General features: G+C 35.6%; 1 protein-coding gene across 1 annotated transcript; it reads right to left on the minus strand.

The window, feature by feature from the left end:
• On the minus strand, positions 1–27,267 carry ca4a (carbonic anhydrase IV a). The gene is made up of 8 exons (XM_067439693.1): positions 27,120–27,267; positions 11,316–11,351; positions 11,067–11,231; positions 9,834–9,979; positions 7,125–7,217; positions 6,955–7,021; positions 2,646–2,809; positions 1–580 (listed from the first exon to the last, which is right to left on the minus strand). The coding sequence occupies exons 1-8, from the start codon at positions 27,178–27,180 to the stop codon at positions 401–403; spliced, it is 912 nt and encodes a 303-aa protein (XP_067295794.1). The 5' UTR covers positions 27,181–27,267; the 3' UTR covers positions 1–400.

A 27,267-nucleotide genomic window follows, 5' to 3' on the forward strand; every position in this document is an offset into this window, starting at 1 on the left:
ATATAGCTGTGTGTGTGTGTGTGTGTGTGTGTGTGTGTGTGTGTGTGTGTGTGTGTGTGTGTGTGTGTGTGTGTGTGTGTGTGTGTGTGTCTTGGCAGATGTCTATAATAGATAAAGGTCATGCATTTATTACCCGTCAGACCTTCACAGAGGGTCCGAGTGGTTTTAGTCCAGCTCCTATTGATAGCTATGAGCAAACGTCTAATGGTCATTCTACTCATGCAGTCGACCGCCATCGTTTCTACACTAACTACTGCTGTAGAAGTGGCTCGTTTGTGTTTTTATTCAGTCGGCAGCGTTTGGGACGCTGTGGTTTGTCTTGATGGGTCTGATGCTGTTGGTCTGTTGATTTGATGAGAACTCATTGTGTTAACTGTGCAGGTAATGGGTCGGTCTCGCTCTAGTTCAGATGGGACAGACCAAATGCTGTAATGATGGAGGTCAGAAGAAGGACGACGCTGGAAAAGATGGCTGCGCCGCTGGACCGATACACCACACGTCCGTTTCGAGGCTGCACGGGTCTGAATGTTCCCATCATTGAATCCCCATTCTTAAACTTCAGGGTGGAAAATGCCCGAATCTGAATGAAAATAATAATAATAATTAAAGACAGTCATACAGGTTTAGGACAATGTTAATTTTGGGGTGTGAACTGGCCCTTTAAGTGCTATCATAAATGTCAATCAATCAACTTTATTTATATTGCGCTTTTACAATGAGGATTGCGTCAAAGCAGCTTCACAGTGTTAAACAGAACAATATTGCAGCAAAATTAGATTTGGCTGTACAGTCGTACTGGAGAAAACAGTGATGTTATCTGCTTATTTTAATTGATCATATAGTGAAAATGTTGGCAGATCAGTATTATAGTTTAAAAAATTAAATATGACCTAATTTATTAATTTTATTTCTATATTTAGTTAAATAACTTAGATCATAATTTTAGTGTCTCCAACTGAGCAAGCCAAGCCAAAGGCGACCAAAGGAACCAAAACTCCATCAGGGCATGATGGAGAAAAATAAACCATGGAGAAACCAGACTCAGTCGGGGAGCCAGTTCTCCTCTGGCCCATTAACACACAAATATAAAATGTCCTACTTCTCACTACTAAAGTCGCAAAAAAAAAAAATTCTACTTGTTTGTTTCATTCTTGCACTCTAAAAAAATGCTGGGTTAAAAACAACCCAAGTTGGGTTGCAAATGGACAAACCCAGAAATTGGGTTGTTTGAACCCAGTGAATGGACCCATTCAAACAAACCAATTTCTGGGTTTGTCCATTTGCAACCCAACTTGGGTTGTTTTTAACCCAGCATTTTTAGAGTGTGCCTATTTAGATATTTTGCCAATATCCAGCGGATTTTGAACGAAATGTAGTGTTTCGTTTGACAACTATATAAACACTAATCAGCTGAATGAAAATAATAATAATAATAATTAGAGACAGTCATACAGGTTTAGAACGATGTTCATTTTTGGGTGTGAACTGGCCCTTTAAGTGCTCTCGTACATTTCACTCTTAACCTGTAAAAAAATATTGTTGATTTAACTTTAAGTAACCTGTTTTAATAGAGATTTGTTTTTCTACAGTTTTGAAAAGCCTCTGCGCAACAAGTCTGTGTTTATTCCTCATATACAGTAAAACCAGTAATATTTAGCTGCTTCATATTTTTGTGGAAACCATCATACCAACTACCAGTCAAAGGTTTAGAGTTATTACTTTTTTTCACCATTAAATTGATCAAAAGCAACAGTAAAGACGTTTATAATGTTACAACATGCTGTTCTTCTTTTCATAAAATAATCCAGAAAATTTAAATGTACTGCAGTTTCCATGAAAATATGAAGTGGCACAACTGTTTTCAACATTGATAATAATCATAGATGTGTGTTGAGCATCAGATCCTCTTATGAGAATGATTAGTGAAGGATCATGTGACTCTGAAGACTGGAGGAATGATGATAAGTTCAGCTTTGATCACAGGAATACATTACTCTTTACTAGATATTCACATAGAAAACTGTTATTTTACACTATAATAATATTTCACAATTTAAACTGTATTTTTGATCAAATAAATGCAGCCTCAGTGAGCAGAAGACATCTTAATTATTCCACCTGTATAATGTAAACATAACTGCAGGACTGTAACAGCAAGAGAAATCAATATAGATATATAATGAATACAACTTAATAGTCATTAGTTTAACGTTTATGGCTCTTCCAACTCGAAATCTGTCAAAACTGTACGACTTGAGAAGCCGTGCATGTCTGATTTTTCAAACTAAGCAACTCAATATTTCCGAAAGCATGCACTCTGAAGAATGCTGGGTTAAAAACAACCCAAGTTGGGTTGCAAATGGACAAACCCAGAAATTGGGTTGTTTGAATGGGTCCATTCACTGGGTTCAAACAACCCAATTCCTGGGTTTGTCCATTTGCAACCCAACTTGGGTTGTTTTTAACCCAGCATTCTTTAGAGTGCAAGAATGAAACCAACAATATCTTTTTACAGTAGAACTGTGACTTTAGAAGTGAGAAGTAGGACATTTACGATAGCACTTAAAGGGCCAGTTCACCCCCAAAAAATGTTACATTTTTAACCCAGCATTTTTTAGAGTGTGTGAAGTCTTCATGGGACGTACCTGTTCACTGTTGAGGGGAATGGGGTTTTCAAACACCGTCCACACCACAGCCTCCGTGCAGCCCGGTGTAGTTAGTGACCCCTCATACCGGTAATAGTTAGTCATGTTCCCTTCGGACAGAATGAGCTGATTCAGAGAGATCTTACGAAGGGTCGTGTTTCCATCTGCCCAAATTAAAAAGAGTTATTCAGAGAGTGTTATATGTGTTTGAGTGAGTTCAACTTTGAGGCTATCCGTTCACACAGAGCGCGTTTTTCTTTCCAGTGCACTATTTTCCCATTGTTTTTCAATGTAGACGGCCATCTTTAAAGGATTAGCCCATGATTTACTCCCCCTCAAGCCATACTAGGAGAAAATGACATTCTTCTTTCAGACGAATACAATCAGTTATATTAAAAATGTCCTGACTCTTCCAGGCTTTATAATGGCAGTGACTTGTCAGGTCCATAAAAGTGCATCTATCCATCATACAACTGCTCCACTCGGCTCCAGGGGGTTAATAAAGCCCTTCTGAAGCTGTTAGAAAAATATCCATATTTAAAATGTTATGTACTAAAATAACTAACTTCCTGCGGATTGTCGTACGCATCGATTTACTGCAAAAGTATGACCCTTGAACCCTTGATGCAAGCGTATTGACAAACGCAGAAGCGAAGAGGATAGAATTAGACTCTAAAACAAGAATTGTTAAAGAGAAATGGCGGAGGATTTCAATATAAGAGAAGAGGGGCTGGAGTTTGTTGCTCAGTCCGATCTGAGAGGCGTCAAAGCTTGTGATGCTTCTATACATCCCGTCAGGGGTCACTCTTTTGCTGTAAGTCAAACTGTGTACGGGTGACCGCCGGAAGTCTATAAAGTTTTAAATATTGATATTTTTCTAACACAAACGCATCGCTTTACTTCAGAAGGCCTTTATTAAACCCCGGAGCCGTGTGGAGCAGTTATATGAGGGATGGATGCACTTTTATGGACTTTAAAAGTGACACAATCAGCCATTATAACGCGTGGAAGAGCCAGGACATTTTTAATGTAACTTCGAAATAAGAATGCCATATACACCTAGGATGAGTAAATCATGATCTAATTTTCCTTTTTGGGTGAACTATCCCTTTAACTGCTCTGCACATATCTTTTGCAGCTTCTCGCGCACGATGCAACGTTAAAAAAAAGTCAAACGCGTCTTTAAACCAAGCACCTTTTTTCATTACACTGACCTGCGTCTCTTTAGTCTGTAGTCATTATTATTAGATATATTTAAAAACAATTAAAATATACAGTTGTGGTCAGAATTATTGGCACTCTTGGTACATATTTTTTTACCAAAGGGATTTATTTATTCATCATATTCAAAACCATATCATATTAATATTTTGATATATTATCTTATGCTTTAGTGTCATATTTTGGACATAAATTGTCATTAATTGTTTCTTAAATCATAATTTTCAGTTTTCCTCTGTTATGATTTAGTTTCATAATTTTGACTTTTTGTGGTTTCTTAAATCATAATTTCAACTTTTCATCTCAGTTATGATTTAGTTAAACCTTTTAACCTTTTATTAAAAAAAGTATTTTGTTGAAGTACAACAATTGAAAATATGAGAGAAATCTAATTATGATTTTTCTGTAATACTCATAGTCCACAATTAATGGCACTCTTTTATTCAATACTTTTTGCTACTTCCTTTTCCCAAGATAACAGCTCAGCTATTCATCCATTCCTCCATACATAATCTCTCTGGATCCTTCAGATTCTCAGATCCATGTTGATATACTTTCCTCTTCAGTTTTCTATAGAGTTCTGGTCAGGGGACTGGAATGGCCATGGCATTTTTGTGTTGATTTTGATGTTTGTTTTGGATCAGTCCTGATTGAAGATCCAACCACGACCCATTATAATATTTCTAGCAGAGGTTGAAAAGTTTTACCTTTTGGTGTTTGCTAGAATCCATGATGCCATGGATTTGAACTAGATGTCCGGGACCTCCAACAAAAAAATAGGCCCACAATATTAAAGATCCAGCAGTATATTTTATTATATACTGTGGGGCATGGGGTACTTTTTGGGTGTGTTCACACTTGGCATGTTCGGTTGGATTAAAACAAACCCTAGTGCTGTTGCTCTTTTACTGTAGTTAGATGGGTCTTGCTCCGGAAAACGAACTTTGAAGCGGTTCGACTGAAATACGAATGCAACACGGACCCAAAGACATGTAAACGAACCAAAAACGGTACATGATGTCTCAAGATGCGACCCTAAAAAGGACCGAATGCTCAAGCACACCTGTTTTTTCTCATCATAGTATTGATGTTGCCCATCAAAATTCGGTACAGGCGTCAGAACCGCGTCTCCTCGCAGCAGATCTTGGTTTGTGTGTGTGTTGGAGGCATTCCTGCCACTGTTTTGACTACTTCACACATTTTATAAGCTCTTCACGAGTTCTCAACCGGTCAAAATACCATCATATGAAGCTACACACATACAACGAGCGCATTTAGCCCAGTGTACTGCATTGATTTAGATGTTCTGTAAGTTCCTTCGCAAAATATACGTAGAAGCCAACCAATCAGGTTGTCAACGTATCCCTGTTCAGTAGGTTTATGTGTGTGTTAAAATGCCAATGTGAACGCTAAGACAAAATTTTTGGGGTCCGGTCCAAATAAATTCTGTCATGTGAATAGCGAATCCGCCATGGTGCCTGGCTTTTAAAGGGAATGGATGATGAGACTCTGATTGGTTTATTGCAAGTTATGGCCAAATCACACCCGTGACTCATTAAGAGGTTAGTACAACCCTTTTGGATCATGTACCTGGCACACCGACCATTTTTTCCTCCCATCGTTAAACTAGCAAAAGTGTGTGCCATCTGTGCTCCTTAGAGAGTCTTTGGCCACTCAAACTCTCCTCCTAACCGTGCATTGTGACATGTCCTCTTTTTGGCAGATTCGTAACATCTTCAGTTCATTGAACTTCTTAATTATTGCCCTGATTGAGGAAATATTTTTAATGCTTTAGCTATTTTCATCTACTTTCTATTTTGTGTAGCTCAAGAATCTTTTGCTGCACATCAGAACAATATTCTGTTTTACTTGTTGTGATGAATGATTAAGGGAATTTGGCCTTTGTGTTTCCTCATATTTATACTCCTGTGTAACAGAAAGTCATGACTGGACAGATTTTTCAGAGACTACTTTGCCAATAATTTTTTCCATGTAGATAGCGAGATTATGACCCTGTACAGGGTCCGGATTGACATCGTCATGTATACTTTCCATTTTAAATGTCTATGGAGGAGCTCTGACTTCATATGTGGTACCATTTGAAAGCTTAGAGTCTCTACTTTCTGCATCACTTTGGCATTTGTTTTAGACAAAGTAATGTATCTACTAAATTACTCTGCTACCATTTCCGCCTGGATTTGGCCTACCCATTTGGTCATCCCTTCAGACCCATTTGAATAAATCTTGCATACAACATAACACAGACAAACTTATTTTTTTCACTGTTTTCTGAAACAGCCCAAACTGTCTGCAGGGTGCTAGAGCACACAGGGCCTGAGTTACACACTTTCAAAAATGAATTTATATTTTAAAAAAACCTCTAAAAGTGCCTTTTTGGGGGTTATTATAGCTTAGACAAAATATACTTTCATGTTTATCACTTTTAGCAGTGTTTTATGTAAGCTATGAAAGTAAAATGACACCAACATTTTGAACTTAGACCACTGTATGTGTGTATAGGAGGCTTTTGAATTTGGGTCGGCCAAATCCAGGCGGAAATCTCAAAATTTGTCCTGGAGTTTAGGAGGAGTAAATAATTGATCGACAACTATTGATCTGAAGGTGAAGTGTGTAGATTCTGTGCCACTAACAGCACCAAACGGAACTATATAAAGAAAAATAAAGATAACAATCATTTACAGATGCTCCTATTGTCCCTCAAACTCACTTCATGGTTGAGTCATAATTAGCTTAAAGAAATCAATGTTTTTAAAGCGTCACAGTGGAAGTCAAACTACTAATAACTGACCTATTGAGATCTGAACATCAAACCGACACGCCACAAACTAGTTGAACATTGAGCAGATTACACGGTTCACCTTTAAGGGAATATTCCAGGATATATTTAGTTTGACGTCGATATGCCACATCAATCTGCTATTGTTCTTTTTTATTGAATGTTAAAATGCTTTTACAGCAGGAAAGAGGAAGAGTGGAAATGATTGCACGAGTATCGAAAATACAAAATGCACAAGTCAGAATGATTGTCTGTGGAAATCGGCAGCATATTTCAGTGACATGCTCTTACTTGCGTTCTGCACGTTGCGCAGGGCATGTGTGAAGAGGTCGTACTTTCTGTTTGAGCTGCTTGACTCCTGCATAGAAGTGATGCTATTAATGTTTTCATCATAAATTCAAATCATCGCTCTCTAAGCAAGCTGAACAAACTCTGCATTTTAAAACGCAAGCATATCAAACCTCATAGAAGAATCCCAACACAGCGATCCCAGAAGGATCATTGAGTGCATCTTCAAGTCTGTTGTATCTTTGTTTCATGTGCACAATATGCAGCTGGGGAGAGAGGAAATAATGACATTTATTTAAATGATTGATCACTAAATTTATTGTAATTTTAACAATTTAGGGTACGTTTACACGACGATGTACAAAAAACGGAAACGTTTTTCCTTTGTGTTTTTCACATACAGACGTTTGCATTCACACGGATAAAAGAAAGCGACTAAAATGGCTGTATTCTGCTGCCAGGCCAGTAGATGGCAATGTCATTTTGTAAAGAAACTATGTAGGCTACTGAATTCATAATGCGCATGTGCATGGCGTCGATGTTTGCACAAATTCATGTTTTTGTTAGTGGTATCTTTTTAAATAAACTTTTAAATAAAGTTTGGATTGAAAAAGTTTCAGTTTTTAACAGTTTTTTTTTGTCAGCCACTCCTTTTTTGATAATAAAAATTGAATGGCTGCCAGAATATATTGTTGTATGAATATGTGAACATCCAATATATCAAAGGAAAGACTGGACCATCTGCATTTAAACCAAAATAACTGTTTTATTTTAGCTTTATTTTAGTTTAGTTTTTTTAAAGCATAATTTTGAAAAGTAAATTTGAAAAACAAAAAAAAATTCAAACACTACAGCATGCATAAGCAATGCTTTTATCGCTTGTTCTTATTTTATCTTCTTCGCATGTGTTTTCATCTGGAGATTGTTTTCTTAAAGCTACACTGTGTAACTTTTTTAGTTTATTCTTAGCTAAAATCACTTAGTTCTTTCAAAAATATATGTGCTCATTAATGTATATTTACTTCTTTCAAGTAATAAAGTATTCTCATAAGTTTATAATATGCCATTGAAAATACATACGGGTGAGGGGTTTGAATGCCGGTCGCCATGTTGCTCCTCCATCTTTAAAGTACATTAGCCAAAGAGGGACATACCCGTAAATTCAAGCTTCGCTTTTCGCGTTTTTACACTCGATGGCACCGTGTCGAATGTGAAGAGGGGGGATTGCTTGAGGCTGCTATTTGATGACTGAGGATCTTAATCCCCTTTCTAACTGCACGTCGGACCCGCAATAGTCCCTGAACATTGCCGGGTCGCCTTCTGTGTGAAAGCAACCACGTCCCGGAATTGATTACCGAATTCGACCCGGGTCGGGGACCTAGTAACATTGCGGGATATGTATCAGAGTCGCCAAGGAAACGGAAAAGAGAATTAAGACGGCAACGCGAACGCAACGGGCAAATCAACAAGACAAAAGTAAATATTGGAGTGGCCTTTCCAAGATGGAAAGAGCTCATGATGAGGAGCAACGATTTTAAAAAGAACGCCGACGTTGCCTGCTTTCTTCTCGACAGGTAATATTAATTCAGCCTATTTGTGTATATTGGAAGTTTTATTGTTGCTTGGCTAATTATATCATGGTGTGCTGTGCATAACACTAGAACGACGTCTAGGATAGTTTTCCTCGCGTCAATGATGAAAAAGTATTGTTTACCTTATAACATAAATCCGTGTTCTATGACGGATAACATGAGATTAATATTTTAATTGCATTATAATTTGTTTGCCTTACGCTAGTGGTGTTGTACAATATACAGAATAATCACTTGAGTTGAAGCAACTCTCACCGAAGTGGTCGAACTGGAAGCCATGACTAAATCGGCCACCGTAGGAGTTGAAACAAAATCGAAATTGAGAGGAGCATAAACTATTATTCACTGGATGGTCATATATCTTTTCACCACTAGATGGGGGAAAATATCACACAGTGTAGCTTTAAATTGCGTAATAGCGCCCCTACACTGTAAAAAATGTGTGGTGGTTTTTGTTGGTTTAACTTAAAAAAGTAAGTAACCTGGTTGCCTTAAAATTTTGAGTTTATTGAAATTAAAAATTTGAGTTGATACAATGAAGGAAATTAGTTTAATAAATAGAAACTCAATTTTTTTTTGTATCTGAACCACATAAAAAATGTGATAAATCATGAAAATAGCACTATTTGGCATGTTTCACTGCGTCATCAGAAATAAAACACACAATTAACCAATATGCTTACAAAATCTTTTAATAATATTTTAATAAAGGTTGTCGAATCTCAAAAAATGTTCATTGTATTAACTCAACATTTTAATTTCAATGAACTCAAAATTTTAAGGCAACCAGGAAACTTTTTTTCTAAATAATTTTTTACAGTGTACTGTATAACAGTAAAAACACAGAAAGACGGACAATTCCAGCAATGGCTGAGAAACAGTTAATAAAAGGGGCCGTTTACACAACACTGTTTTCAATTAAAAATGTAAAACTTGTTATACGTTTTGGCCGTTCATTTACATGACACTGCCATTTTGTGAGCCTAAAAAGTTTTGAAAACGGTTTGAAAATGGTACCAGTATCGTGTAAACTACAAACACGTGAATTTGTAAAAACAGCGACGTCATGCATGTTATATGTTCAGTCTATAGGTGCGTATTGTTTCTTTACAAAGTCGCCATCTACTGGTCTGGCAGCAGAATACAGCACTTTAGGTTGTTTTCGCGGATCTGTGTGAACAGGGATCATTTTTATAATGTCATCTGTACACGTGTAAACGTGCCCTAAAAATGCCATACAACCTGTTATTTGGTTATTATTTGGGCTTTAATTACAGCAATAGGTCGCACCTCCATAGGATACTGCTCTCCATCGATGGTGTGTTCAGATCCAGGCCCTCCATTGACACCCCAATGGAGGTGAAACTGCACAGCCTTGTACGTGTCTTCCAGGTTTCCTCCAGACACGGTGGCTTTGATGGGAATACTGACCTGAACTGAGGTGGAAAAGACAAGAGGGATTTTAGTCTTTGAGCTGATGTGAGGATTATCAGTGAAAGAGAAATGATCCTCATTTCTGCTGAAACAAACACCTATTGCTATTAGATTACACATTTATAGTTACACAAACACAGATCTCGTTGCATGCATGTAAACCGCAAAAATATTATACAGTGTTGCATTACAGGTAATGTGAGTTATATAATCAGATTACTTTTTTTGAGTAATGTAAAAGTAATGTAAAGTAAAAACGAAATATCTCGGTTAATTTTAACTTTCTTCTCCTGCATCCAATTATTCTGTGATTCAAAATGGCGCCCTCTACTGTACAGGTGTGAATTGGCATTTCCTTTAGCCTAAGGATTATTCATTTCATTTTGGTATGAAAGGGACAGTACATTTGCCAAAAACAGAACTTTTTTGTTATTAAAAACAAACAAATAAGTCCAGCCCAGGTGCGAAAAACATATCTGACATGTAATTATCGATTTTTGTTTTATGCCAAAAATCATTAAGATATTAAGTAAAGATCATGTTTACAAATGATCTTGCAAATATATAAAAAACATTTATTATTATTAGCAATGCTAATAATAATGCCCTACTACGGACTTTATTTGGACAACTTTAAAGGCGATTTTCTCAATATTTAAACTTTTTTGCAGTAAGTTAAAAAATTATTGTGATTTTTAACGGTAAAAGACTGTAAAAATTATATGATAAAAAACCTGTTAATAAACAAAATAAATGTAATTCGAAGGGAAAACAAGATAATGTCTCTTACCCCCTTGGCAGATGTTGTCTTGTTTTACACATAAACTCTTATAAAATTGTTTTAACATAAGTATTTTTAGATATTTGTAATAAAAAACAAGTACGCATAATTTTTACCTGTGCTAGCAATATGTTTTAGTTATAAAGCATACACATCCAAAACTAATGAGAATCAGATGAACAACCAAAATATACGTAGATTGCACACTGTTGCTTCCAAAAACCTGTAAAGAGCTCACTAAAGTGTAACGAATACGGCGTTTCGAGCTACACACTCTTCATCAGTCAGTAGTTGTGTTTCTGTCTTACCCGTGTGGCCGTTGTTCTTCATGGTACTGTCGAATACCTCCTGATAGCCGCTGAATTTAAAAGGCGTCAGTCGCTCGTCCAGCTTGGTTTTCTTCGTCACTATGTTGATTGGCGACTGTCTGTTTTTCCCACAGTCTGCATTCACGTCACTCCATCTGTCCGGTCCTTTGACCAACACAGAGACGCTAGATTTAGTTTAGATACTGTAAACGAATTACACGTCTTCAATGGCACACTTAACCAACTTACCTTTACAGTGGGAGTCACAGACCTTGTAGCACCAGTCTGTATGAGAATAAAGGATTAGTTAGTCAATTTAAATGCTTTATTTAAAATCATTTTTTCATTAGCACTTGTATTGTCTGTGATACACTACCTATCAGAAGTTTGGAATAATTAATATATATATATATATATATATATATATATATATATATATATATATATATATATATATATATGTGTGTGTTTTTGAAATTTTGAAGGTCTTTTTGCTCACTATGGCTGCATTTATTTGATTAAAAATACAGTAAAACAGTACAATTCTATTTTCTATTTCAATATATACTAAAATGTGAAGTTTCATCATCATTACTCCAGTCTTTAGTGTCACATGATCCTTCAGAAATCAGTCTGATTTGATGTTCAAGAAACATTTATTATTATTAGAAATGTTGAAATCAGTTGGGCTGCTCAATATTTTTGACATATTATTTATTTCAAATAATTTAATTCAGCGAGGATGTATTCGAAAGTTTAAATGTGACAGTAAAGACATTTATAATGTTACAAAAGATTTGAATAGAAAATTTCTATTAGTCAAAAAGTCCTGAAAAATGTATCTAAAATATATATATATATTTTTAACATTGATTATAAGAGCAATTATTGATAAATAAGCACCAATAAAAAAGTTAATATTCAAATAGAAAACAGTTACTTTAAATTGTAATAATATTTCACATTATTCCTGTTTTCACTGTATTATTTTTTTAATGCAGCCTTGGTGAGCAGAAGAGACTTCTTTCAAAAACATAAAAAATATTAATTATTCCAAACTTAGCATATGAAACAAGTTTTTAATTCTAATGACTTCATTCTATTGTCATGTCCAACAGGAAAACCTCTCCCTGTCGCTCACAGCGAACACAGATTATATTAAACTGTTATGAGAATTGTTATTAATGACAAAACTGTCTTCATATAACTAACGGGATGTTTTGAAGTCTATCTGGCGACTTCTGTAAGAAGTTGCTCAGTCATGACTTGATTTCGTGACCTTACATCTCCTTTCCCCTCAGAATGAGATCCTGTTATTTTAGGAATTAAAGAGAAATGTCACTGATGACCCAAATGTTATTGCTGGGAAATTGCACTTGGTTCTCGTTTGTTTAATATTTGAGTCTTTGATGATGAAGTGATTCTTAGAGATTCTTCAAAACTTCTGAGGAGAAATAAAAAGACAAAACGAGTCAAGTAATGTCATCCAGTAAGTTAAAAAATTACTGTGATTTAACGGTAAAAGACTGGTAAAAACGGTAGAAAGTTTCCGTACCATATATGGTGAATAACTGTAATAGATCTAACTGCACATTTAATGCCTTTTTACAGTAAAATACCGTCTTTATTCGTTTTTGTATAATTAACAGTGAAAAAACATAAGCTGATCCCCAGTGACACTTCACATTTGATGTCATTTCTTTGAAATAACTATAGCTGTAAGTCAATAGAAAAAAAATGTACTTTTAAACAATATTATGTTTGAAATGTAGTTTTTTTTTTTACATACAAGAAAAAAATTATCTGGGAACAATGTATACATTTATGTTGGAATGAAGTAAAATTAATCAACCAATCATATAGCATTTACATTTACGCATTTGGCAGACGCTTTTATCCAAAGCGACTTACATTGCATTCATGGTACACATTTTACATTTTGTCAATTCTTGCTTTCCCTGGGAATCGAACCCAAAATTAAGTTAGACTAATGTAAATAATAGGATTAAACAAACTCAAATAATATAAGTGTGATTGACTTAGTGAAATTAAGTTTATAAAAAGTAATAAATTCAATTGGTAATTCCAAAATAAGTATGTTTTTCCAACTTAAGCGGTATTTTAAGTTCATCCAACTATTCGCTTTTTTTTTTCACTGTAAAAAATTAAAATGGAAAATGGGAAATTTCTGTCAGTACATTATCCAGTAATTTTTCTGATTTTTCCCCCCTTTTTCTGTAAATGTTACTTTCTTTCTTTTTTTTACCATCAAATGCATGTTAAGCAGCTCAGATCATTTGATAAGCAATGTTTGAGTTCATATTGAGATGTCTGACTTTTAAAGGTATACGCTGATAACTTGGCAAATCTGAGCACATTTGAGACATTGCTGAGATCTCTCTGAAATATGATCTGAAATATGTAATAAAATGACTGGATATAAAGTCATCCACACCTCTTTTACATAAAATAAGTGTACTTCAAGTTCATTTTATTAGGTATACTTAAGTAAAGTTTGCGTATATTTTTAAGTGTACTTTAGTATGCATTCTAATATCAATGATGTGTGATATTTTCCCCCATCTAGCGGTGTAAAGGTATATGACCATCCAGTGAATAATAGTTTCTGTTCCTCTCAATGATTTCGTTTTAACTCCTACGGTGGCCGATTTAGTCCAAGATTAACACGGCAATCCCCCTCTTCACATTCGACACGGTGCCATCGAGTGTTAAAACGCGAAAGGCGAAGCTTGAATTTACGGGTATGTCCCTCTTTGGCTACTGTACTTTCAAGATGGAGGAGCAACATGGCGACCGGCATTCGAACCCCTCACCCGTATGTGTTTTCAATGGCATATTATAAACTTACGAGAATACTTTATTACTTGAAAGAAGTAAATATACATTAATAAGCACATATATTTTTGAAAGAACTAAGTGTTTTTAGCTAAGAATAAACTAAAAAAGTTAAACAGTGTAGCTTTAAGTATAACTTTAAGTGTAAAATTGCAACTATATTATAAGTGACTTTCTAGATATACTGATAATTTAGAACATATTTTAGTTTATGAAAGTATACTGTTTTTAGTAAGCTAGTTTAGTAGTTTTATACTGCAAGTATACTTGTAAGTGAACTTAACATCATACCAGTACTCTTTATATTTTATTTTTTGGCACTGTAAAAAGTGATCAGTTGACTTAACTTTAAAAATGTAAGGAAACCTGCTGCCTTAAAATGATTGTCAATTGAGCACTTTTTACCATGTATGTTCCAATGTACTGTAGGTATTCATTTTTATACTAAAATAAACCTTTAACTGTACTTTAACTCTTTCCCCTGGCAGAGTTTTTGATGATTTTCACACAACCTTCCTGTCCTCATCAACCCTAATAGTTCACTGGTTTGGCACAAAACTTGTTTTCCATCACAGTGTCAATCAAAGTTATCATTTCATGTTTATTAAACTCCTCCTCGATTGTTCGCTTGTTTGGTTTTGCTCCCTCACAAACAAAGAACCGTTCCCACGTCTCCAATCCATTAGCTGTTATTCTCTGCCATTCAAATGCTTCTGATAGACAGGAATTGCTTTTCTATTGTTTGAGAGCTGGAAAGACACAAATCGCTCTATCTGCCTCTGCTATCTGCTTATAGACGACTCTACGGCCCGAGCATCGCAAGGGTCACATTCTTCATACTTATTATTTTATTAATATTTCACAATGGATGTCTCCACCTTGGTGGATTTTTTTTGACCCTATCTCCGAAATCAAATATTTATGAAAAACACGCACGGCATTGAAACGAATGGGTCGGGTTGTTATTTCAAAGTTGGGTCCCACAGATTGGAAGTGAAAGGAAGTGCCAGCAAAATGGCACCGCCGGCAGGTCTTTCTACCTCATCTGTGATGCCGTTTCCTTCTGCGGGCACATGATAATCGGACTCACAAAGAAGTCCAATGGGAGACCATGTGAACAGCAGTGAAAGCCAAAGCATCCCAGTTTCTCCACATGAGCCGTCTGGAGCACAAAGCCAGGAATGTGAGGTGATGATCAAAACACTGAGCCGTGTTTATCATCTCCCATTGTGTGCTGCATTCACCCAATGCAGATGAAGTAATTTCCCTCACAGTAGCATCCTCTTGGACAAACCCTAATAGTGAAAACTTTCATGCTTTGTAAACATATAAACATTGCATTTCTCAATGCTCGAGTCAGAGAATGTGTTTTACTAAATGATTTTCAACTTTAAAATTGCATACTACCACAACTTAAATTAATTAATAAATGCATGCACTGCAATCTGTATTTTTGTCTTGTTTTCCAGTGCAATTATCTTAAATCAGAACACATTTACAAAGAAGCAAAATTACATATTATAACATAAAAAATGCATTAATGTTAAGTGATTTTATGCTTAAAATGGGATCAGAAAAATAATATTGTTTTCCCTTTAAGTTTAGTTTATTTTTCCGACCTCATTGGCAATTTTCTTGAGTAATCTTGAGTAATTTTGCTTTTCATGTAAATCTATCTTGATTTAAGAAAAAAGTGCATGCGTTGTAAAAAAAAAAAAAAAAAAAAAAAGTTGCTGCCTTAAATTAAGTAGAATCAACTTGAATGTTTAAAGGTGCACTATGCAACTTTCCGTCCACTGGAGGGCGCCTACTCAAAATAAATGCGTAGTTTGATGACGCAAAGTGTGAGCGCAGCATCTTGGGACATGTGGTCTTCACCTCACAGCCGGTGGGAAATAAGACTCGGGCAGAAATCACGTTCATGCGGTTATTAACATGACTGTAGTGTGAAGCAGAGCAGGACCGAGTGTTGAGGAGCTGAGCACGGCCGCTGGAGCGATTGTTAAACAAACACACACGACTCACGAACACCGGGACTTTTATTATGACGGGAGGGGACACATTCGCCGGGCGGCCGCACTGATCCGCTCTTCCGGTTATGATTATGAGGTAATGCAGCTCTGTTTATCATATTAGATACATTTAAGTGTGTTTAAAATGATGTTATGACGTATCTCCGTGCGTTCACTTGTTCACACTGCTAAGAGTAAAGCGCTCCTGCCAAATAAAACCCCAAACCGAGGGTAGCGCAGATATGACGCGATTGACAGGCGACTCCCTCAAACGCTATGCTGACACGTCCCGGTCCTGAGTTAAAATAGCAATTTTCTCACAATTTACAAATAGTTGGAAACATTTGGGATATTGTAAGTACTCAACTGAACAAAATATATAACACCGGCCTAGTGGTTTTTGGATATTTTACTGCAAAAATACTACATAGTGCACCTTTAAGTCATTTTAACTTAAATTACATTAAACCGACTTTAAAAAATGCTGAATCTTCAATAACCTATATAAAAAAGTTGAATACTTCTTATTTTGATCATGAACTCACAGTGTGGTTGCAAGTTAAAATTCTAATTAGTTGAAAACATTATTTTAATGAGTTCTGTTGACATAACGTTTAATTTAAATTGGAATTTCTGGATTCATTGATTTCTTTTTTTTTCTTATTAAAGCAGCACCCGGTAACTTTTCAACCTTCATGATATATATTCAAGACCAGGGGCGTAGCCATCTTTTCAGAAGTGAGGGGGACAGAAATGTCGTAATAACCCCCCCCCCCCCCCCCCTCTTTTTTTGGGACCAATATAATTGATCACATCTCTTGCTTTTAATTGGGCAAGATATCAAATACACTGCTGAACAATAACCACTAATTAATATCTATAATATTATTCTCCTATTTTTTATGCCAATTTTACTGCTACAAACAATTGTGCATTAAGATTCCATAGATTTTATGCAATGTAAAAAAATATAGATATATTCTGATGTAAACCATGCTGTTCTCCATGTGAAGATATAGTAAAGTGTAATTTATTCCTGTGATCAAAGCTGAATTTATCATCATTACTCCAGTCTTCAGTGTCACATGATCCTTCACTAATCATTCTCAGATGAGGATCTGATGATCAACACACATTTATGATTATTATCAGTTTTGCTGCTCAAGGTGCTGCTTAATTTTTGTGGAAACCATCTAAACATGTGTGGTAAAATTAAAAAAGAGAGAAATTAATACTTTTATTGATCAGGCATGCATTAAATTGATCACAAGTGATATTTTTCATATTAAAAAAGATAATGTATTTAATAAATGCAAATAAATGCTGTCCATTGAACTTTCTATTCATTAAAGAATCCTGAAAAATAACATGTAGGCTATCGTGGTTTCCACAACATTTTTAAGCAGCACAACTGTTTTCAACACAGATAATAATTATAAATGTTTCTTGATTATAAAATTATTTTTTATATCTTATATCTTGATTATATCTTGATTATTATATCCTGATTACAACGATTAGTGAAGGATCTTGTGACACTGAAGACTGGAGTAATGATTATAAATTCAGCTTTGATCACAGGAATAAATTACTATATATATTCACATAGAAAAAAAGCTGTTTTAATTTGTAATAATATTTCAAAATAGTACTGTTTTAACTATTTTTGATTACATAAATGCAGCCTTGGTGAGCAGAAGATACTAAACATTAAAAGCTGCATTATTCATATAGCCTACTTTATTGTCAATAAATAGCCTACATTGAGATGACTTGAAAAACACACATAAAGCATATATTGTCGCAATCGTCTGATTGTCGTCGTCACGTTTCATCACTCATCTTCTTTTTCCTTCAGCTCAGCTACAGCTCCAGAGGTATTACCTCTACGAATCCGCTTTTGGACTTTCTGTGAGAGAGCGCCCTCCTCATATTTAGATTCGAATAAAATTACAGGTCCTGCATAGATAATTTTTTGTCTCTGAATTCAAATCTTGATGTATTCACTTGGGTTTCTATGTAAATACATTTGCCCGTGACCTCAAGAAGCGCGCTCTCAACCGAGATTAGAGAAAGCTGTTTTTTAGCGTCCCTGTTAACTTGCCCGCCCTCGCGCAGGTTCGAATCCCGCTCGGAGCGGGTCGACTAGGATCGGTGAGACCCAGTAAAAGTGCGGGGGACGAAAATACATTTTATTAAAAGTGAGGGGGACACGTCCCCCGCGTCCCCCGCGTAATCTACGCCCATGTTCAAGACTCTTGTGATGATACATCGACTTACAATAGGTTGAATGACACGTCTGCCATAACCTGACAGGGTCTGAATCGTTTTTAATCGTACTTTTAAACTTCGGTTTCGGGTAGTAACCATAGAACAAAGAACTACAACAAATTCGATTGCTTTACGGCATATACGTCACTTCCACCAACACCCCGGCGTGTACAAGTTTGGTAGGGGCTATATTCTTGCAAGTAAATACATAAGATGTACAAAATCATATTTTATGATACCAAACATGTCTGTGATATTTGTTTATTTGTCCTGCCTTAAGCTATAATGCAAATAGATTTTTCAAATTTTCAGATTTCTCTATGTAGCTTGATATTATAATAGGCCTATTGACGATATACAGTATGGTTATTACCTACCACTCAAACATTGAACTGAAGTATCATATAGATTCTGTAAAACGCTAACCAATAGACTACTATAATGACGCTGGCTTGTAAACGTGAGCATCGCGATCATTTGGCGTTTGAAAAAAATAAAACCCATGAAATTATATTCATATGACATGCCAGTGGCGAGGCCAGAAATTTTTAACTGAGTGGACCTTGGTGGAATAGGGTGGACCTCAATGACTACTCTCAAATTACACAAATTTAACAATATGGGACAAAATCACTTGACAGTAAATATAAGCTATATATGATTTATTTTTTGCCAACAAATTCATATAATTCATATATACAAAATTAATTTATAACAAGCAGCTACAAAGCCTATTGCAAGGAAGACAAATATAGATATTGTGCTGCTATATGACCACTAACAAGACATCAGTGTTAAGTAATTGGGTTAATTTTAAAATGGAATAACCATTTCTTGTCACTTATGCAACTCAGTATAACTGTTATCAACATGTATTTGCAGCTTAACCTGTGAGAATTTCGTCTTGTGTTATGCACCGTGGCCCGTGTTAAAAGTTTATTTCACTAGCAGACGTAAACTCATCTTCCCATCCCCTCAACAATACGTGATTGGCTAAACATTACTACTAAGCTTATTGATTGGCTGTTGCAATAAGGCAGTTATATGAAAATGTTTTCGCTCTACCGTAATTATTTTTTAATAGGGCTGTCAATCGATTAAAATATTTAATCGCAATTTAATCGCACATTTTTAGCAATTGTAAATCTAAAATTAAGTTTTTAATACTCTAATCAACATGAGTATGGACAAATATGCATGCTTTATGCAAATGTACATTTATTATTAGTGAAACCATACTTATTCAATAATAATCAATACAGCATGAAGATTAGACGTATCAAAGGTCATAGATGTTTATCTAAGAAATTGTTCATGTCTCTTAAGCCTAAACTTAAAAATTAAGTGTAAGTAGTGATTTCTCTCATTTTAAGAATATAAAGGGAGTTTTTACACTGGCAGTTTAATTCAGAGCAGGGCACAGTTCGTATGAAAAATTGGTAATGTGTACCAGTGAGCGCACCAGAACCACACCATACCCGGAGGAGGTCCATATTCAACGAGTAGGAATATAGTGCGGCCCCTTTAAGAGACGCGCGCTCCCTATTGAACTGCCGGTATTTTGCGTGTGCGCACCGAACTGGGCCGCGATTTACGTGGACAGTGTGAAGAACATGGACTCGGGAGCGCGCTTGTTCAGGAAAGTAACCTGTGCATTCGTTTTAGCCGATTGTAATGTATTTAGTTCAATAAAACAGGTGTACTGTAATCGGTGATAATGATTTACCTCAGACATGAGCGAGAGTGAGCTGCAGTGCATCGCGCTCAGACTGCAGAGAATGCGCTCTGTGAAAAAAACGCACTTTTCTTTCTGAAGTCTAATAAAAGTTAAACAAAAAATGTGGTAGCTTATGTGGTAGCTTATGTAGGCAATAACTGCTCTTTTGGTTTAGAATATTAATGTCAACCCTTTTCTTTCCCTATTAATGTTTGGTGCTGTATCCTTTGCGTCTGACTGCTCTCACTTTTTCCAACTACGGGCTATGCCACAGATCAAACAGAAAATGCGCGCTGCGTTAATAAATTTAGTGCTGTTAAAATGAATTTGCGTTAACGCGTTATTAACATATTTGACAGCCCTATTTTTTAATGAAACTTTTTGTACGTGTTTAAGTGATTTGTGTTGTCACATAGGCATATTCTTTCTGCTATCCCAATTTTATTTTTTTTTGTCTGTTCTGATTGGGTGGGCCAGCCGTCAATCTGAGTGGCACCCTGGCCCTTATGTAGCCTCGCCCCTGTGACATGCTGAAACATCTGCCACTGACTGTACCTGGGATGAAGACATTTCACACGCTCCGCCAGAAGAACACCTGCATGTGAACTCCTGCAGTGTTCAGAGGCCTGTTGCATGAAGCTAGCTGAACAAACTCTGAGTTTCAGAGTAGGTTTACAGTTAACAAATCCAGATAAATCCAACCTGGTTTAGATCAAGTTCAACCGTTTCTCAAAGCTCGGTATAAACTTTCTCTGTCAGCTCAGGTTTAATCCAGAGTTAGCGATCAACTCTGAAGCGTGTGCACCTGAAAGTGTGACGCGTGCGGCAAACAGCCAATCACAGCGTCCGTTTGATTCACTTCTCTTCTGAAGATTGAGAGATCGTTTTGAAAATTACTATGAAATTAAATGTGTTTACAAAGCAGGAATAAACGCTGCTGCTGCGGCGAGAGTTTGAGAAGCAGCTGAAAGAATATCTGACTATATCAATGCATGATGTGAATAAAGAAATATGCCTAATAATTATCGGTTCACAAAGAGCTCAGAGGAATACAGGTTGTTTAAAAGAATTATGAATGCATGTATTTATATTACTATATGGCTACTTGTCAATTAATATAATATTTATATGAACATATTATGAATTCAAAGTTTTTATAATTCATATCATATAAATATAATAAATAATTAGCACCAAAAGATTCACAATTTTATTTCAAATATTTTTTCATTATAAACTTTAATTTGGAATAAGACATACAGGGGGGGTGTGGCTTTATTGCATCTTTACTTGCAGCTGATTGGTCCAGTTTGGGTTTGCGAGAATATAACCTGCTCCAGAACAGGTTAGCTGTGTAGAGATGGTGATGATGAACACAGATAGAAACCCATCCACCTTCTTGAGCCCGAAAAAACAGAGTTTGCTCAAACTAATCTCGAACTTACCTGGATAACCACTGAAACCAGCTTTGTGCAACAGGCCACAAGGCTATCATGGTTGTCATGTCAGCAAATCCACGCGCACATCCCCTGATGTAGGTTGACAGAGTTTACGAAAGTAGTAGAGGACAATACAGTTTCTGTATTGGGGGACCCCGAAAGCAAAACCTACCTAGTGCTGATTTAAGTTATAGTTAGTAAAGTTATAACTTAACGTAATTAAATTGTCTTGATAACTTTGAAAATTGGGCAGTGGATTTTACTCAGCATGCATTGAATATTAGATAAAGAGAACAAATCAGTGTTACTTTTTCATAGTCTTTGGTCTTTAAGTTATCTTATTCATTAAATTTCATCTAAGTGCTATGTAAGTTATTTTGGTAACACTTTAGTATAGGGAACACATATTCACTACACTGTAAAAAATTATTGTTGTTTTTTGTTGGTTTAACTTAAAAAAGTAAGTAACCTGGTTGCCTTAAAAGTTTGAGTTTATTGAAATAAAAAATTTGAGTTGATACAATGAAGGAAATTTGTTTAATAAATAGAAACTTAAAATATTTGAACCACATAAAAAACGTGATAAATCATGAAAATAGCACAATTTGGCATGTTTCACTGCGTCATCAGAAATAAAACACACACAATTCCCCAATATGCTTACAAAATCTTTTAATAATATTTTAATAAACGTTGTCGAATCTCAAAAAAAATTCATTGTATTAACTCAACATTTTAATTTCAATGAACTCAAAATTTTAAAGCAACCAGGTAACTTTTTTTCTAAATATTTTTTTTACAGTGTATTAACTACGACTTTTGCCTCAATAAACTCCTAATTTACTGCTTATTAATAGTTAGTAAGTTAGTTTTTGTTGCATTTAAGTTTAGGTATTGGGTCAGATTAAAGGAAGTAGAATAAGCTCATGCAGAATAAGGCATTAATATGTGCTTTATAAGTACTAATAAACAGGCAATATCCTAGTATGCATGCTAATTAGCAACTAGTTAATAGTTAATAACTGAACCCTAAAATAAAGTGTTACCTTTATTTTTAGTATGTTCTATACTAGATGTTGATTTTAACAGAATTAGATCAGATTAATTGGTTGCAGTTGCAGTTGGAGTTATCAACTTAAAAATGTGAGTTTATGCTGAAAACTATTTTCGTTGGTTGAATTTTTGGGGAACACATTCACTATTAACTACGACTTTTTCCTCAATTAACTCCTAATTTACTGCTTATTAATAGTTAGTAAGTTAGTTTTGTAGCATTTAAGTTTAGGTATTGGGTCGGATTAAGGGCTGCAGAATAAGGCATTAATATGTGCTTTATAATTACTAATAAACAGACAATATCCTAGTAAAATGCATGCTAATAAGCAGCTAGTTAATAACTGAACCCTAAAATAAAGTGTTACCTAATCTTTGAATTAACTCAGAAAGATTGGTGCACGCTGGCTTTAATGTTTTTAATGAAGTCTGTATTGATTCTGTTATTTTCCTGTTTATCATCATGAAGCTGCTTTGAAACAGTCTGTACTATACTAGTGCTATAAAGGTGACTTTTTTTACCGTGCACAGCAAGACGTAGTTTGGACTGAGATGATCAGGTGGCATTGGTCTCGTGCGTCGGTCAGTGGAGAACAATACCTGTTCACAGCGTCAGGCTGAAGTGAACCAACAAACAGCGTTTGATCTTTAGAGCAGCACGAGAAACAAAGTAACAGGGTCACAGTAGGCCACAGTAGTATCTCAAAGAGCCAAAGACTCAACGCTGCCGTGAAGAATGAAGACAAAGCAAAGAAAATACGGTTTCATGCACGTAAACCAAAACAAAAATCCTGGGGTGATATTATCTGCTTGTGAGTGTGTGTATGAAATATATCATCTGAACACAAAAAAGGTTGTAAAATCTCCTAAATTTAGACAGCAAGATTTTTTCCTCTTGGCAGTTTGCCACTTACTATACAGGCAAAATGCCTATGTATATTTTTGTTAGAGTATGCTGTTTGATGTGACTGTATTCAGGCTGCTGTTTGCGGAGGTTAATAGCTCATATTTATTGATGTAAACACCTAGTGAACTGCCCACGTACAGGCTGCCTAATAAGACATCAGTGTGTCTCCTTTATGGTTTAGACAGTCTCAGAATTAATTTTGAAAGATAAACATGTCTGTATTAATAATTTAGTTCATCTGAGTGGTCCAAGACTCTAGGACTTTTATTGCACTTGAACCACGAATGCACAAAAAAAGAAAGAAAAAAAGGACTGGATTCGATGAGTTTTGTGGTTAAAATAAAAAAATGTAACATATATTTCCTTTGCGGGTCAATTTTTTACTTCTTTCGAGTAATAAAGTATTGTCGTTTATAATATGCCATTGAAAATACATACGGGTGAGGGGTTCGAATGCCGGTCGCCATGTTACTCCTCCATCTTGAAAGTACAGTAGCCAAAGAGGGACATACCCGTAAATTCAAGCTTCGCCTTTCGCGTTTTAACACTCGATGGCACCGTGTCGAATGTGAAGAGGGGGATTGCCGTGTTAATCTTGGACTAAATCGGCCACCGTAGGAGTTAAAACGAAATCAGAATTGAGAGGAACAGAAACTATTATTCACTGGATGGTCATATAGCTTTACACCACTAGATGGGGGAAAATATCACACAGTGGAGCTTTAAAGGGGTTATGCATGAAAGTGTGAGTGATTCAATGAGGTGTAAAGAATGTGATTAAATTACTATTTATTTATTATTTGTTGATCAAATCTAGTAATTTAAGGGTCAATTATTATTATTATTATTATTATTACTTAAAATAGCATTAAAAATAGAAAAAAAATATTATCAAAATGAAATAAAATAAGCTTTCTGGACCAAAAATAAAATAAAATAAATAAAAAGTATAATTTAAGAGCTCCGGGTCTGAGGGGGAGTAAATGATGACCGGATTTAGATTTTTGAGTGAACTGTTCCTTTAATGTTAGATTTTTACCTCCTTCTCATTCAGCATTAAAAAGGAGCAAATGGATTATCTGAACAGTAAAGCCCCGCCTACTTTGGTTTGATTGGCCCTTTCAATCATTCTGAGTGCTGTTAAAACCAACTGAGTAAAAACATTTTTTTTTAAATCAGTGATAAATTCAGGAGAAAAACTGCACAGACACTGAATGGATGAACTTTGTAGTGCACATGCTTTGAGCATCTGTTCTCATACTGGACTTTAGACTGAATGCAACTCTATTCCCTATCAGGCCTGTAGTGAGCCACCATCTACTCTACATAGACAGCTTTCTTCTTAGGGCAGCTAACCAACATGGAAAAGTGACTGGTTTGAAACATTAGCTTAAACGTCTGACCCATGTAAAGTCCAAAATTGGCAAGAAATGCTTTACAATTAAGCTAATATTAATAATAATAATAATCTAATAATGAGCTTTAAATATTTGACATCAGTTGTATTATAGGAATGTTAAATAACCAACAGTAATATGATGCAAACTACTAAACATTTAGCCAATTTCACATTTTTAGGCAATGTAACATTAACAAAGCCGTTTTTGCACATTAGGCAGACTTGAGTGTGCTTATTTTAAAGTGTTTACTTTACAAAAAAAATCCAAGATCTTATTTCTTTTGTATATTTTGGTTTTGGTCCATGATGTTCAAGACATTATGCAGTTCTTCATTAGTGACTTCATTAGTAGCACTTAAGGTGCAATTTATGAACCATATTGACATTTATTGACCTTTAATTTAGTTAGCTGCCATTTAGCAGATGCTTTAATGACAAGTCATTTACAGTTCACTTAACCTCAGGTTTCTCCACGGGGACTGAAGCTGTGATAATGTGTTGATCAAGGGAACAATATACATGAATCAACAATGAAGAAGACCTTTCAGTCCTGGTTTTTAACCTCTTCATGACATTACTAAGCGATTAATAATAATAATTTAGTAATGCTGATATGAATATACAAGTGTTTGTTTGCATGTTCTAAGCACTTCTATCTAATTTTGCCTCTTGTATGGACACATTTAGCCTTTTGACTTTATATACATGTGCCCTAGACAGTATAGATGGACACCGAAGTCACGCTTTAAACACCTGAATGTTATTAGATGAAAATTATATCAGTCAAAAGTTGGATCTTTTCTCACCGACTTTATCATTTTACAATGTTCCACTAAGCACAAACACACACACTTTAAAGTCCCAGAATACTGACTCAATCTTCAATTTCAACACACATTGTTTTAGCGTTTCGAAGAGAACAAACATCTTTTTGTCAAAAGCTTTGCTTGAAGAGTGTTTGTCAAGCGTTGTTTGTATAGCCTGTTCACATTGTTTCAAAGCGTCAGTGTTTAGACATGGCTTCAGATCCTATAGCGAGCAGGATATCTAACATCTGAGCGAGAGATTAAGTTTTAATATTTTTAATCCAAAGGCATTTATGTCGATTATTCACGATCATTGACATTTGCTTTGATATTGACACCGAGACATTTTAGTGTGACTTAATTTTCCAAATACGTTTTTATACATAATGCATAATGTATGCATATGTTTTATGCACGCTTTTAAGTTTCATTACCTACAAGAGATGAGCGCGTATTTTCGCCTGACGGTAAATAGACGCGTGATCGCATTCGTCTGTGGAGGTAACTATAGCCTATAGCATTTCGCTTCTGAAAATAAACCAAAACTACTTTCATTATCTCTTTATTGTTCATTTACATATCATATCACTAAAAACTTGGTGTTTTAGACGCTTACTGTACAATTGGCGCCAGATGAGAATTTGGGTTGCGCGTAATGAACCTCATTACGCGCCGCGCATTTCAGTGTTCCTTCAAAAAGTCGACCTGACTGAAAGTCATAGTAGTCTATAATTGGCACCCTGAGTACAGGTGCAGCTCCAGTCATGAATGTATCCGCTTCAGGATGCGTCTCAGAGCTTCACTCGTGGGCAAACAATCCTGACGCCTCGGATTTTACGCGCTCCTCCCACACAAGGAACGGGAACAGACCGAGTGTCCTTGAGCAGGAATAAAGATGCTCCTTCCTCCAGAAAATAAAGCAGTGCGCAGGAATGATTTATTTTCAGATGACGGACTTTTCTAGGGTGTTCGAGGTTTGCGCGTCAGATGACAGTGAAGGTTCTTCTAAATTTATCAGATTAATGAGTCTGCCAGGTGAGAGAGTGTTTGAATCAGCTAACATTAGCTTTACTGAGACTTAAATAAAATTGCCTATTACAAATAACTAAAGACAATATGTATGTATGGGTTATTAAGTTGTGGATATTCAAAATAAAAAAACGTTAGAAAACATAATGCGTGTGTTCTTTTGAAATGCTCGAGGCTTTACTGAAAGTACCCAAGTTATTATTGTTAAATAAACATTTCATTTAATTAAAACGTTAATTTAGCATTAAATTGTTAAATATCACGTATTAATCGCTGGCAGTGTAAATCATGTAGACAGTTGACGATAATAATGTTGATGTAATGCCACAGATATGTATGCATCTATGGGTAATGTTACATCTGGGTCTGTAAATGATGCACAATACTTGCTAATGGTCACCAATAAATGCAATATAGATCTGAGGTCATTGTCAAGTTTAATCTGATCAGTGCTTATTTATATGATCAATTAATGCAAAACATTGTAGATCTGTAAATAAGCGTGAATATGAATGCATATGATGCAGTAAGCACCTCTGCAGCATTCAATAATGATGGACTCACCTGCACCGGTGCACGAATGCAGAATCAGTGGCAGGAGATAAGCTGAAAGAAGACACCGCATTGTGAATGTCCTGTGACTCCAGCAGTGAGACTGGACCAAATGTGACCCGTTGAGAGTGTGATCGTCTCTTATATAGTAATATATCTA

This window comes from Pseudorasbora parva, chromosome 3 (assembly GCF_024679245.1).
Source record: "Pseudorasbora parva isolate DD20220531a chromosome 3, ASM2467924v1, whole genome shotgun sequence".
NCBI classification, from domain to species: domain Eukaryota; kingdom Metazoa; phylum Chordata; class Actinopteri; order Cypriniformes; family Gobionidae; genus Pseudorasbora; species Pseudorasbora parva.

Excerpts from the sequence above, each read along its gene's own strand:
- ca4a (XM_067439693.1), bottom strand. The coding sequence starts at position 27,180 with ATGCGGTGTCTTCTTTCAGCTTATCTCCTGCCACTGATTCTGCATTCG. Across the intron at positions 7,022-7,124 it reads TGTTGGGATTCTTCTATGAG|GAGTCAAGCAGCTCAAACAG; the intron begins GTTTGATATGCT and ends ACTTCTATGCAG. Across the intron at positions 2,810-6,954 it reads GCGCAACGTGCAGAACGCAA|ATGGAAACACGACCCTTCGT; the intron begins GTAAGAGCATGT and ends TAATTTGGGCAG.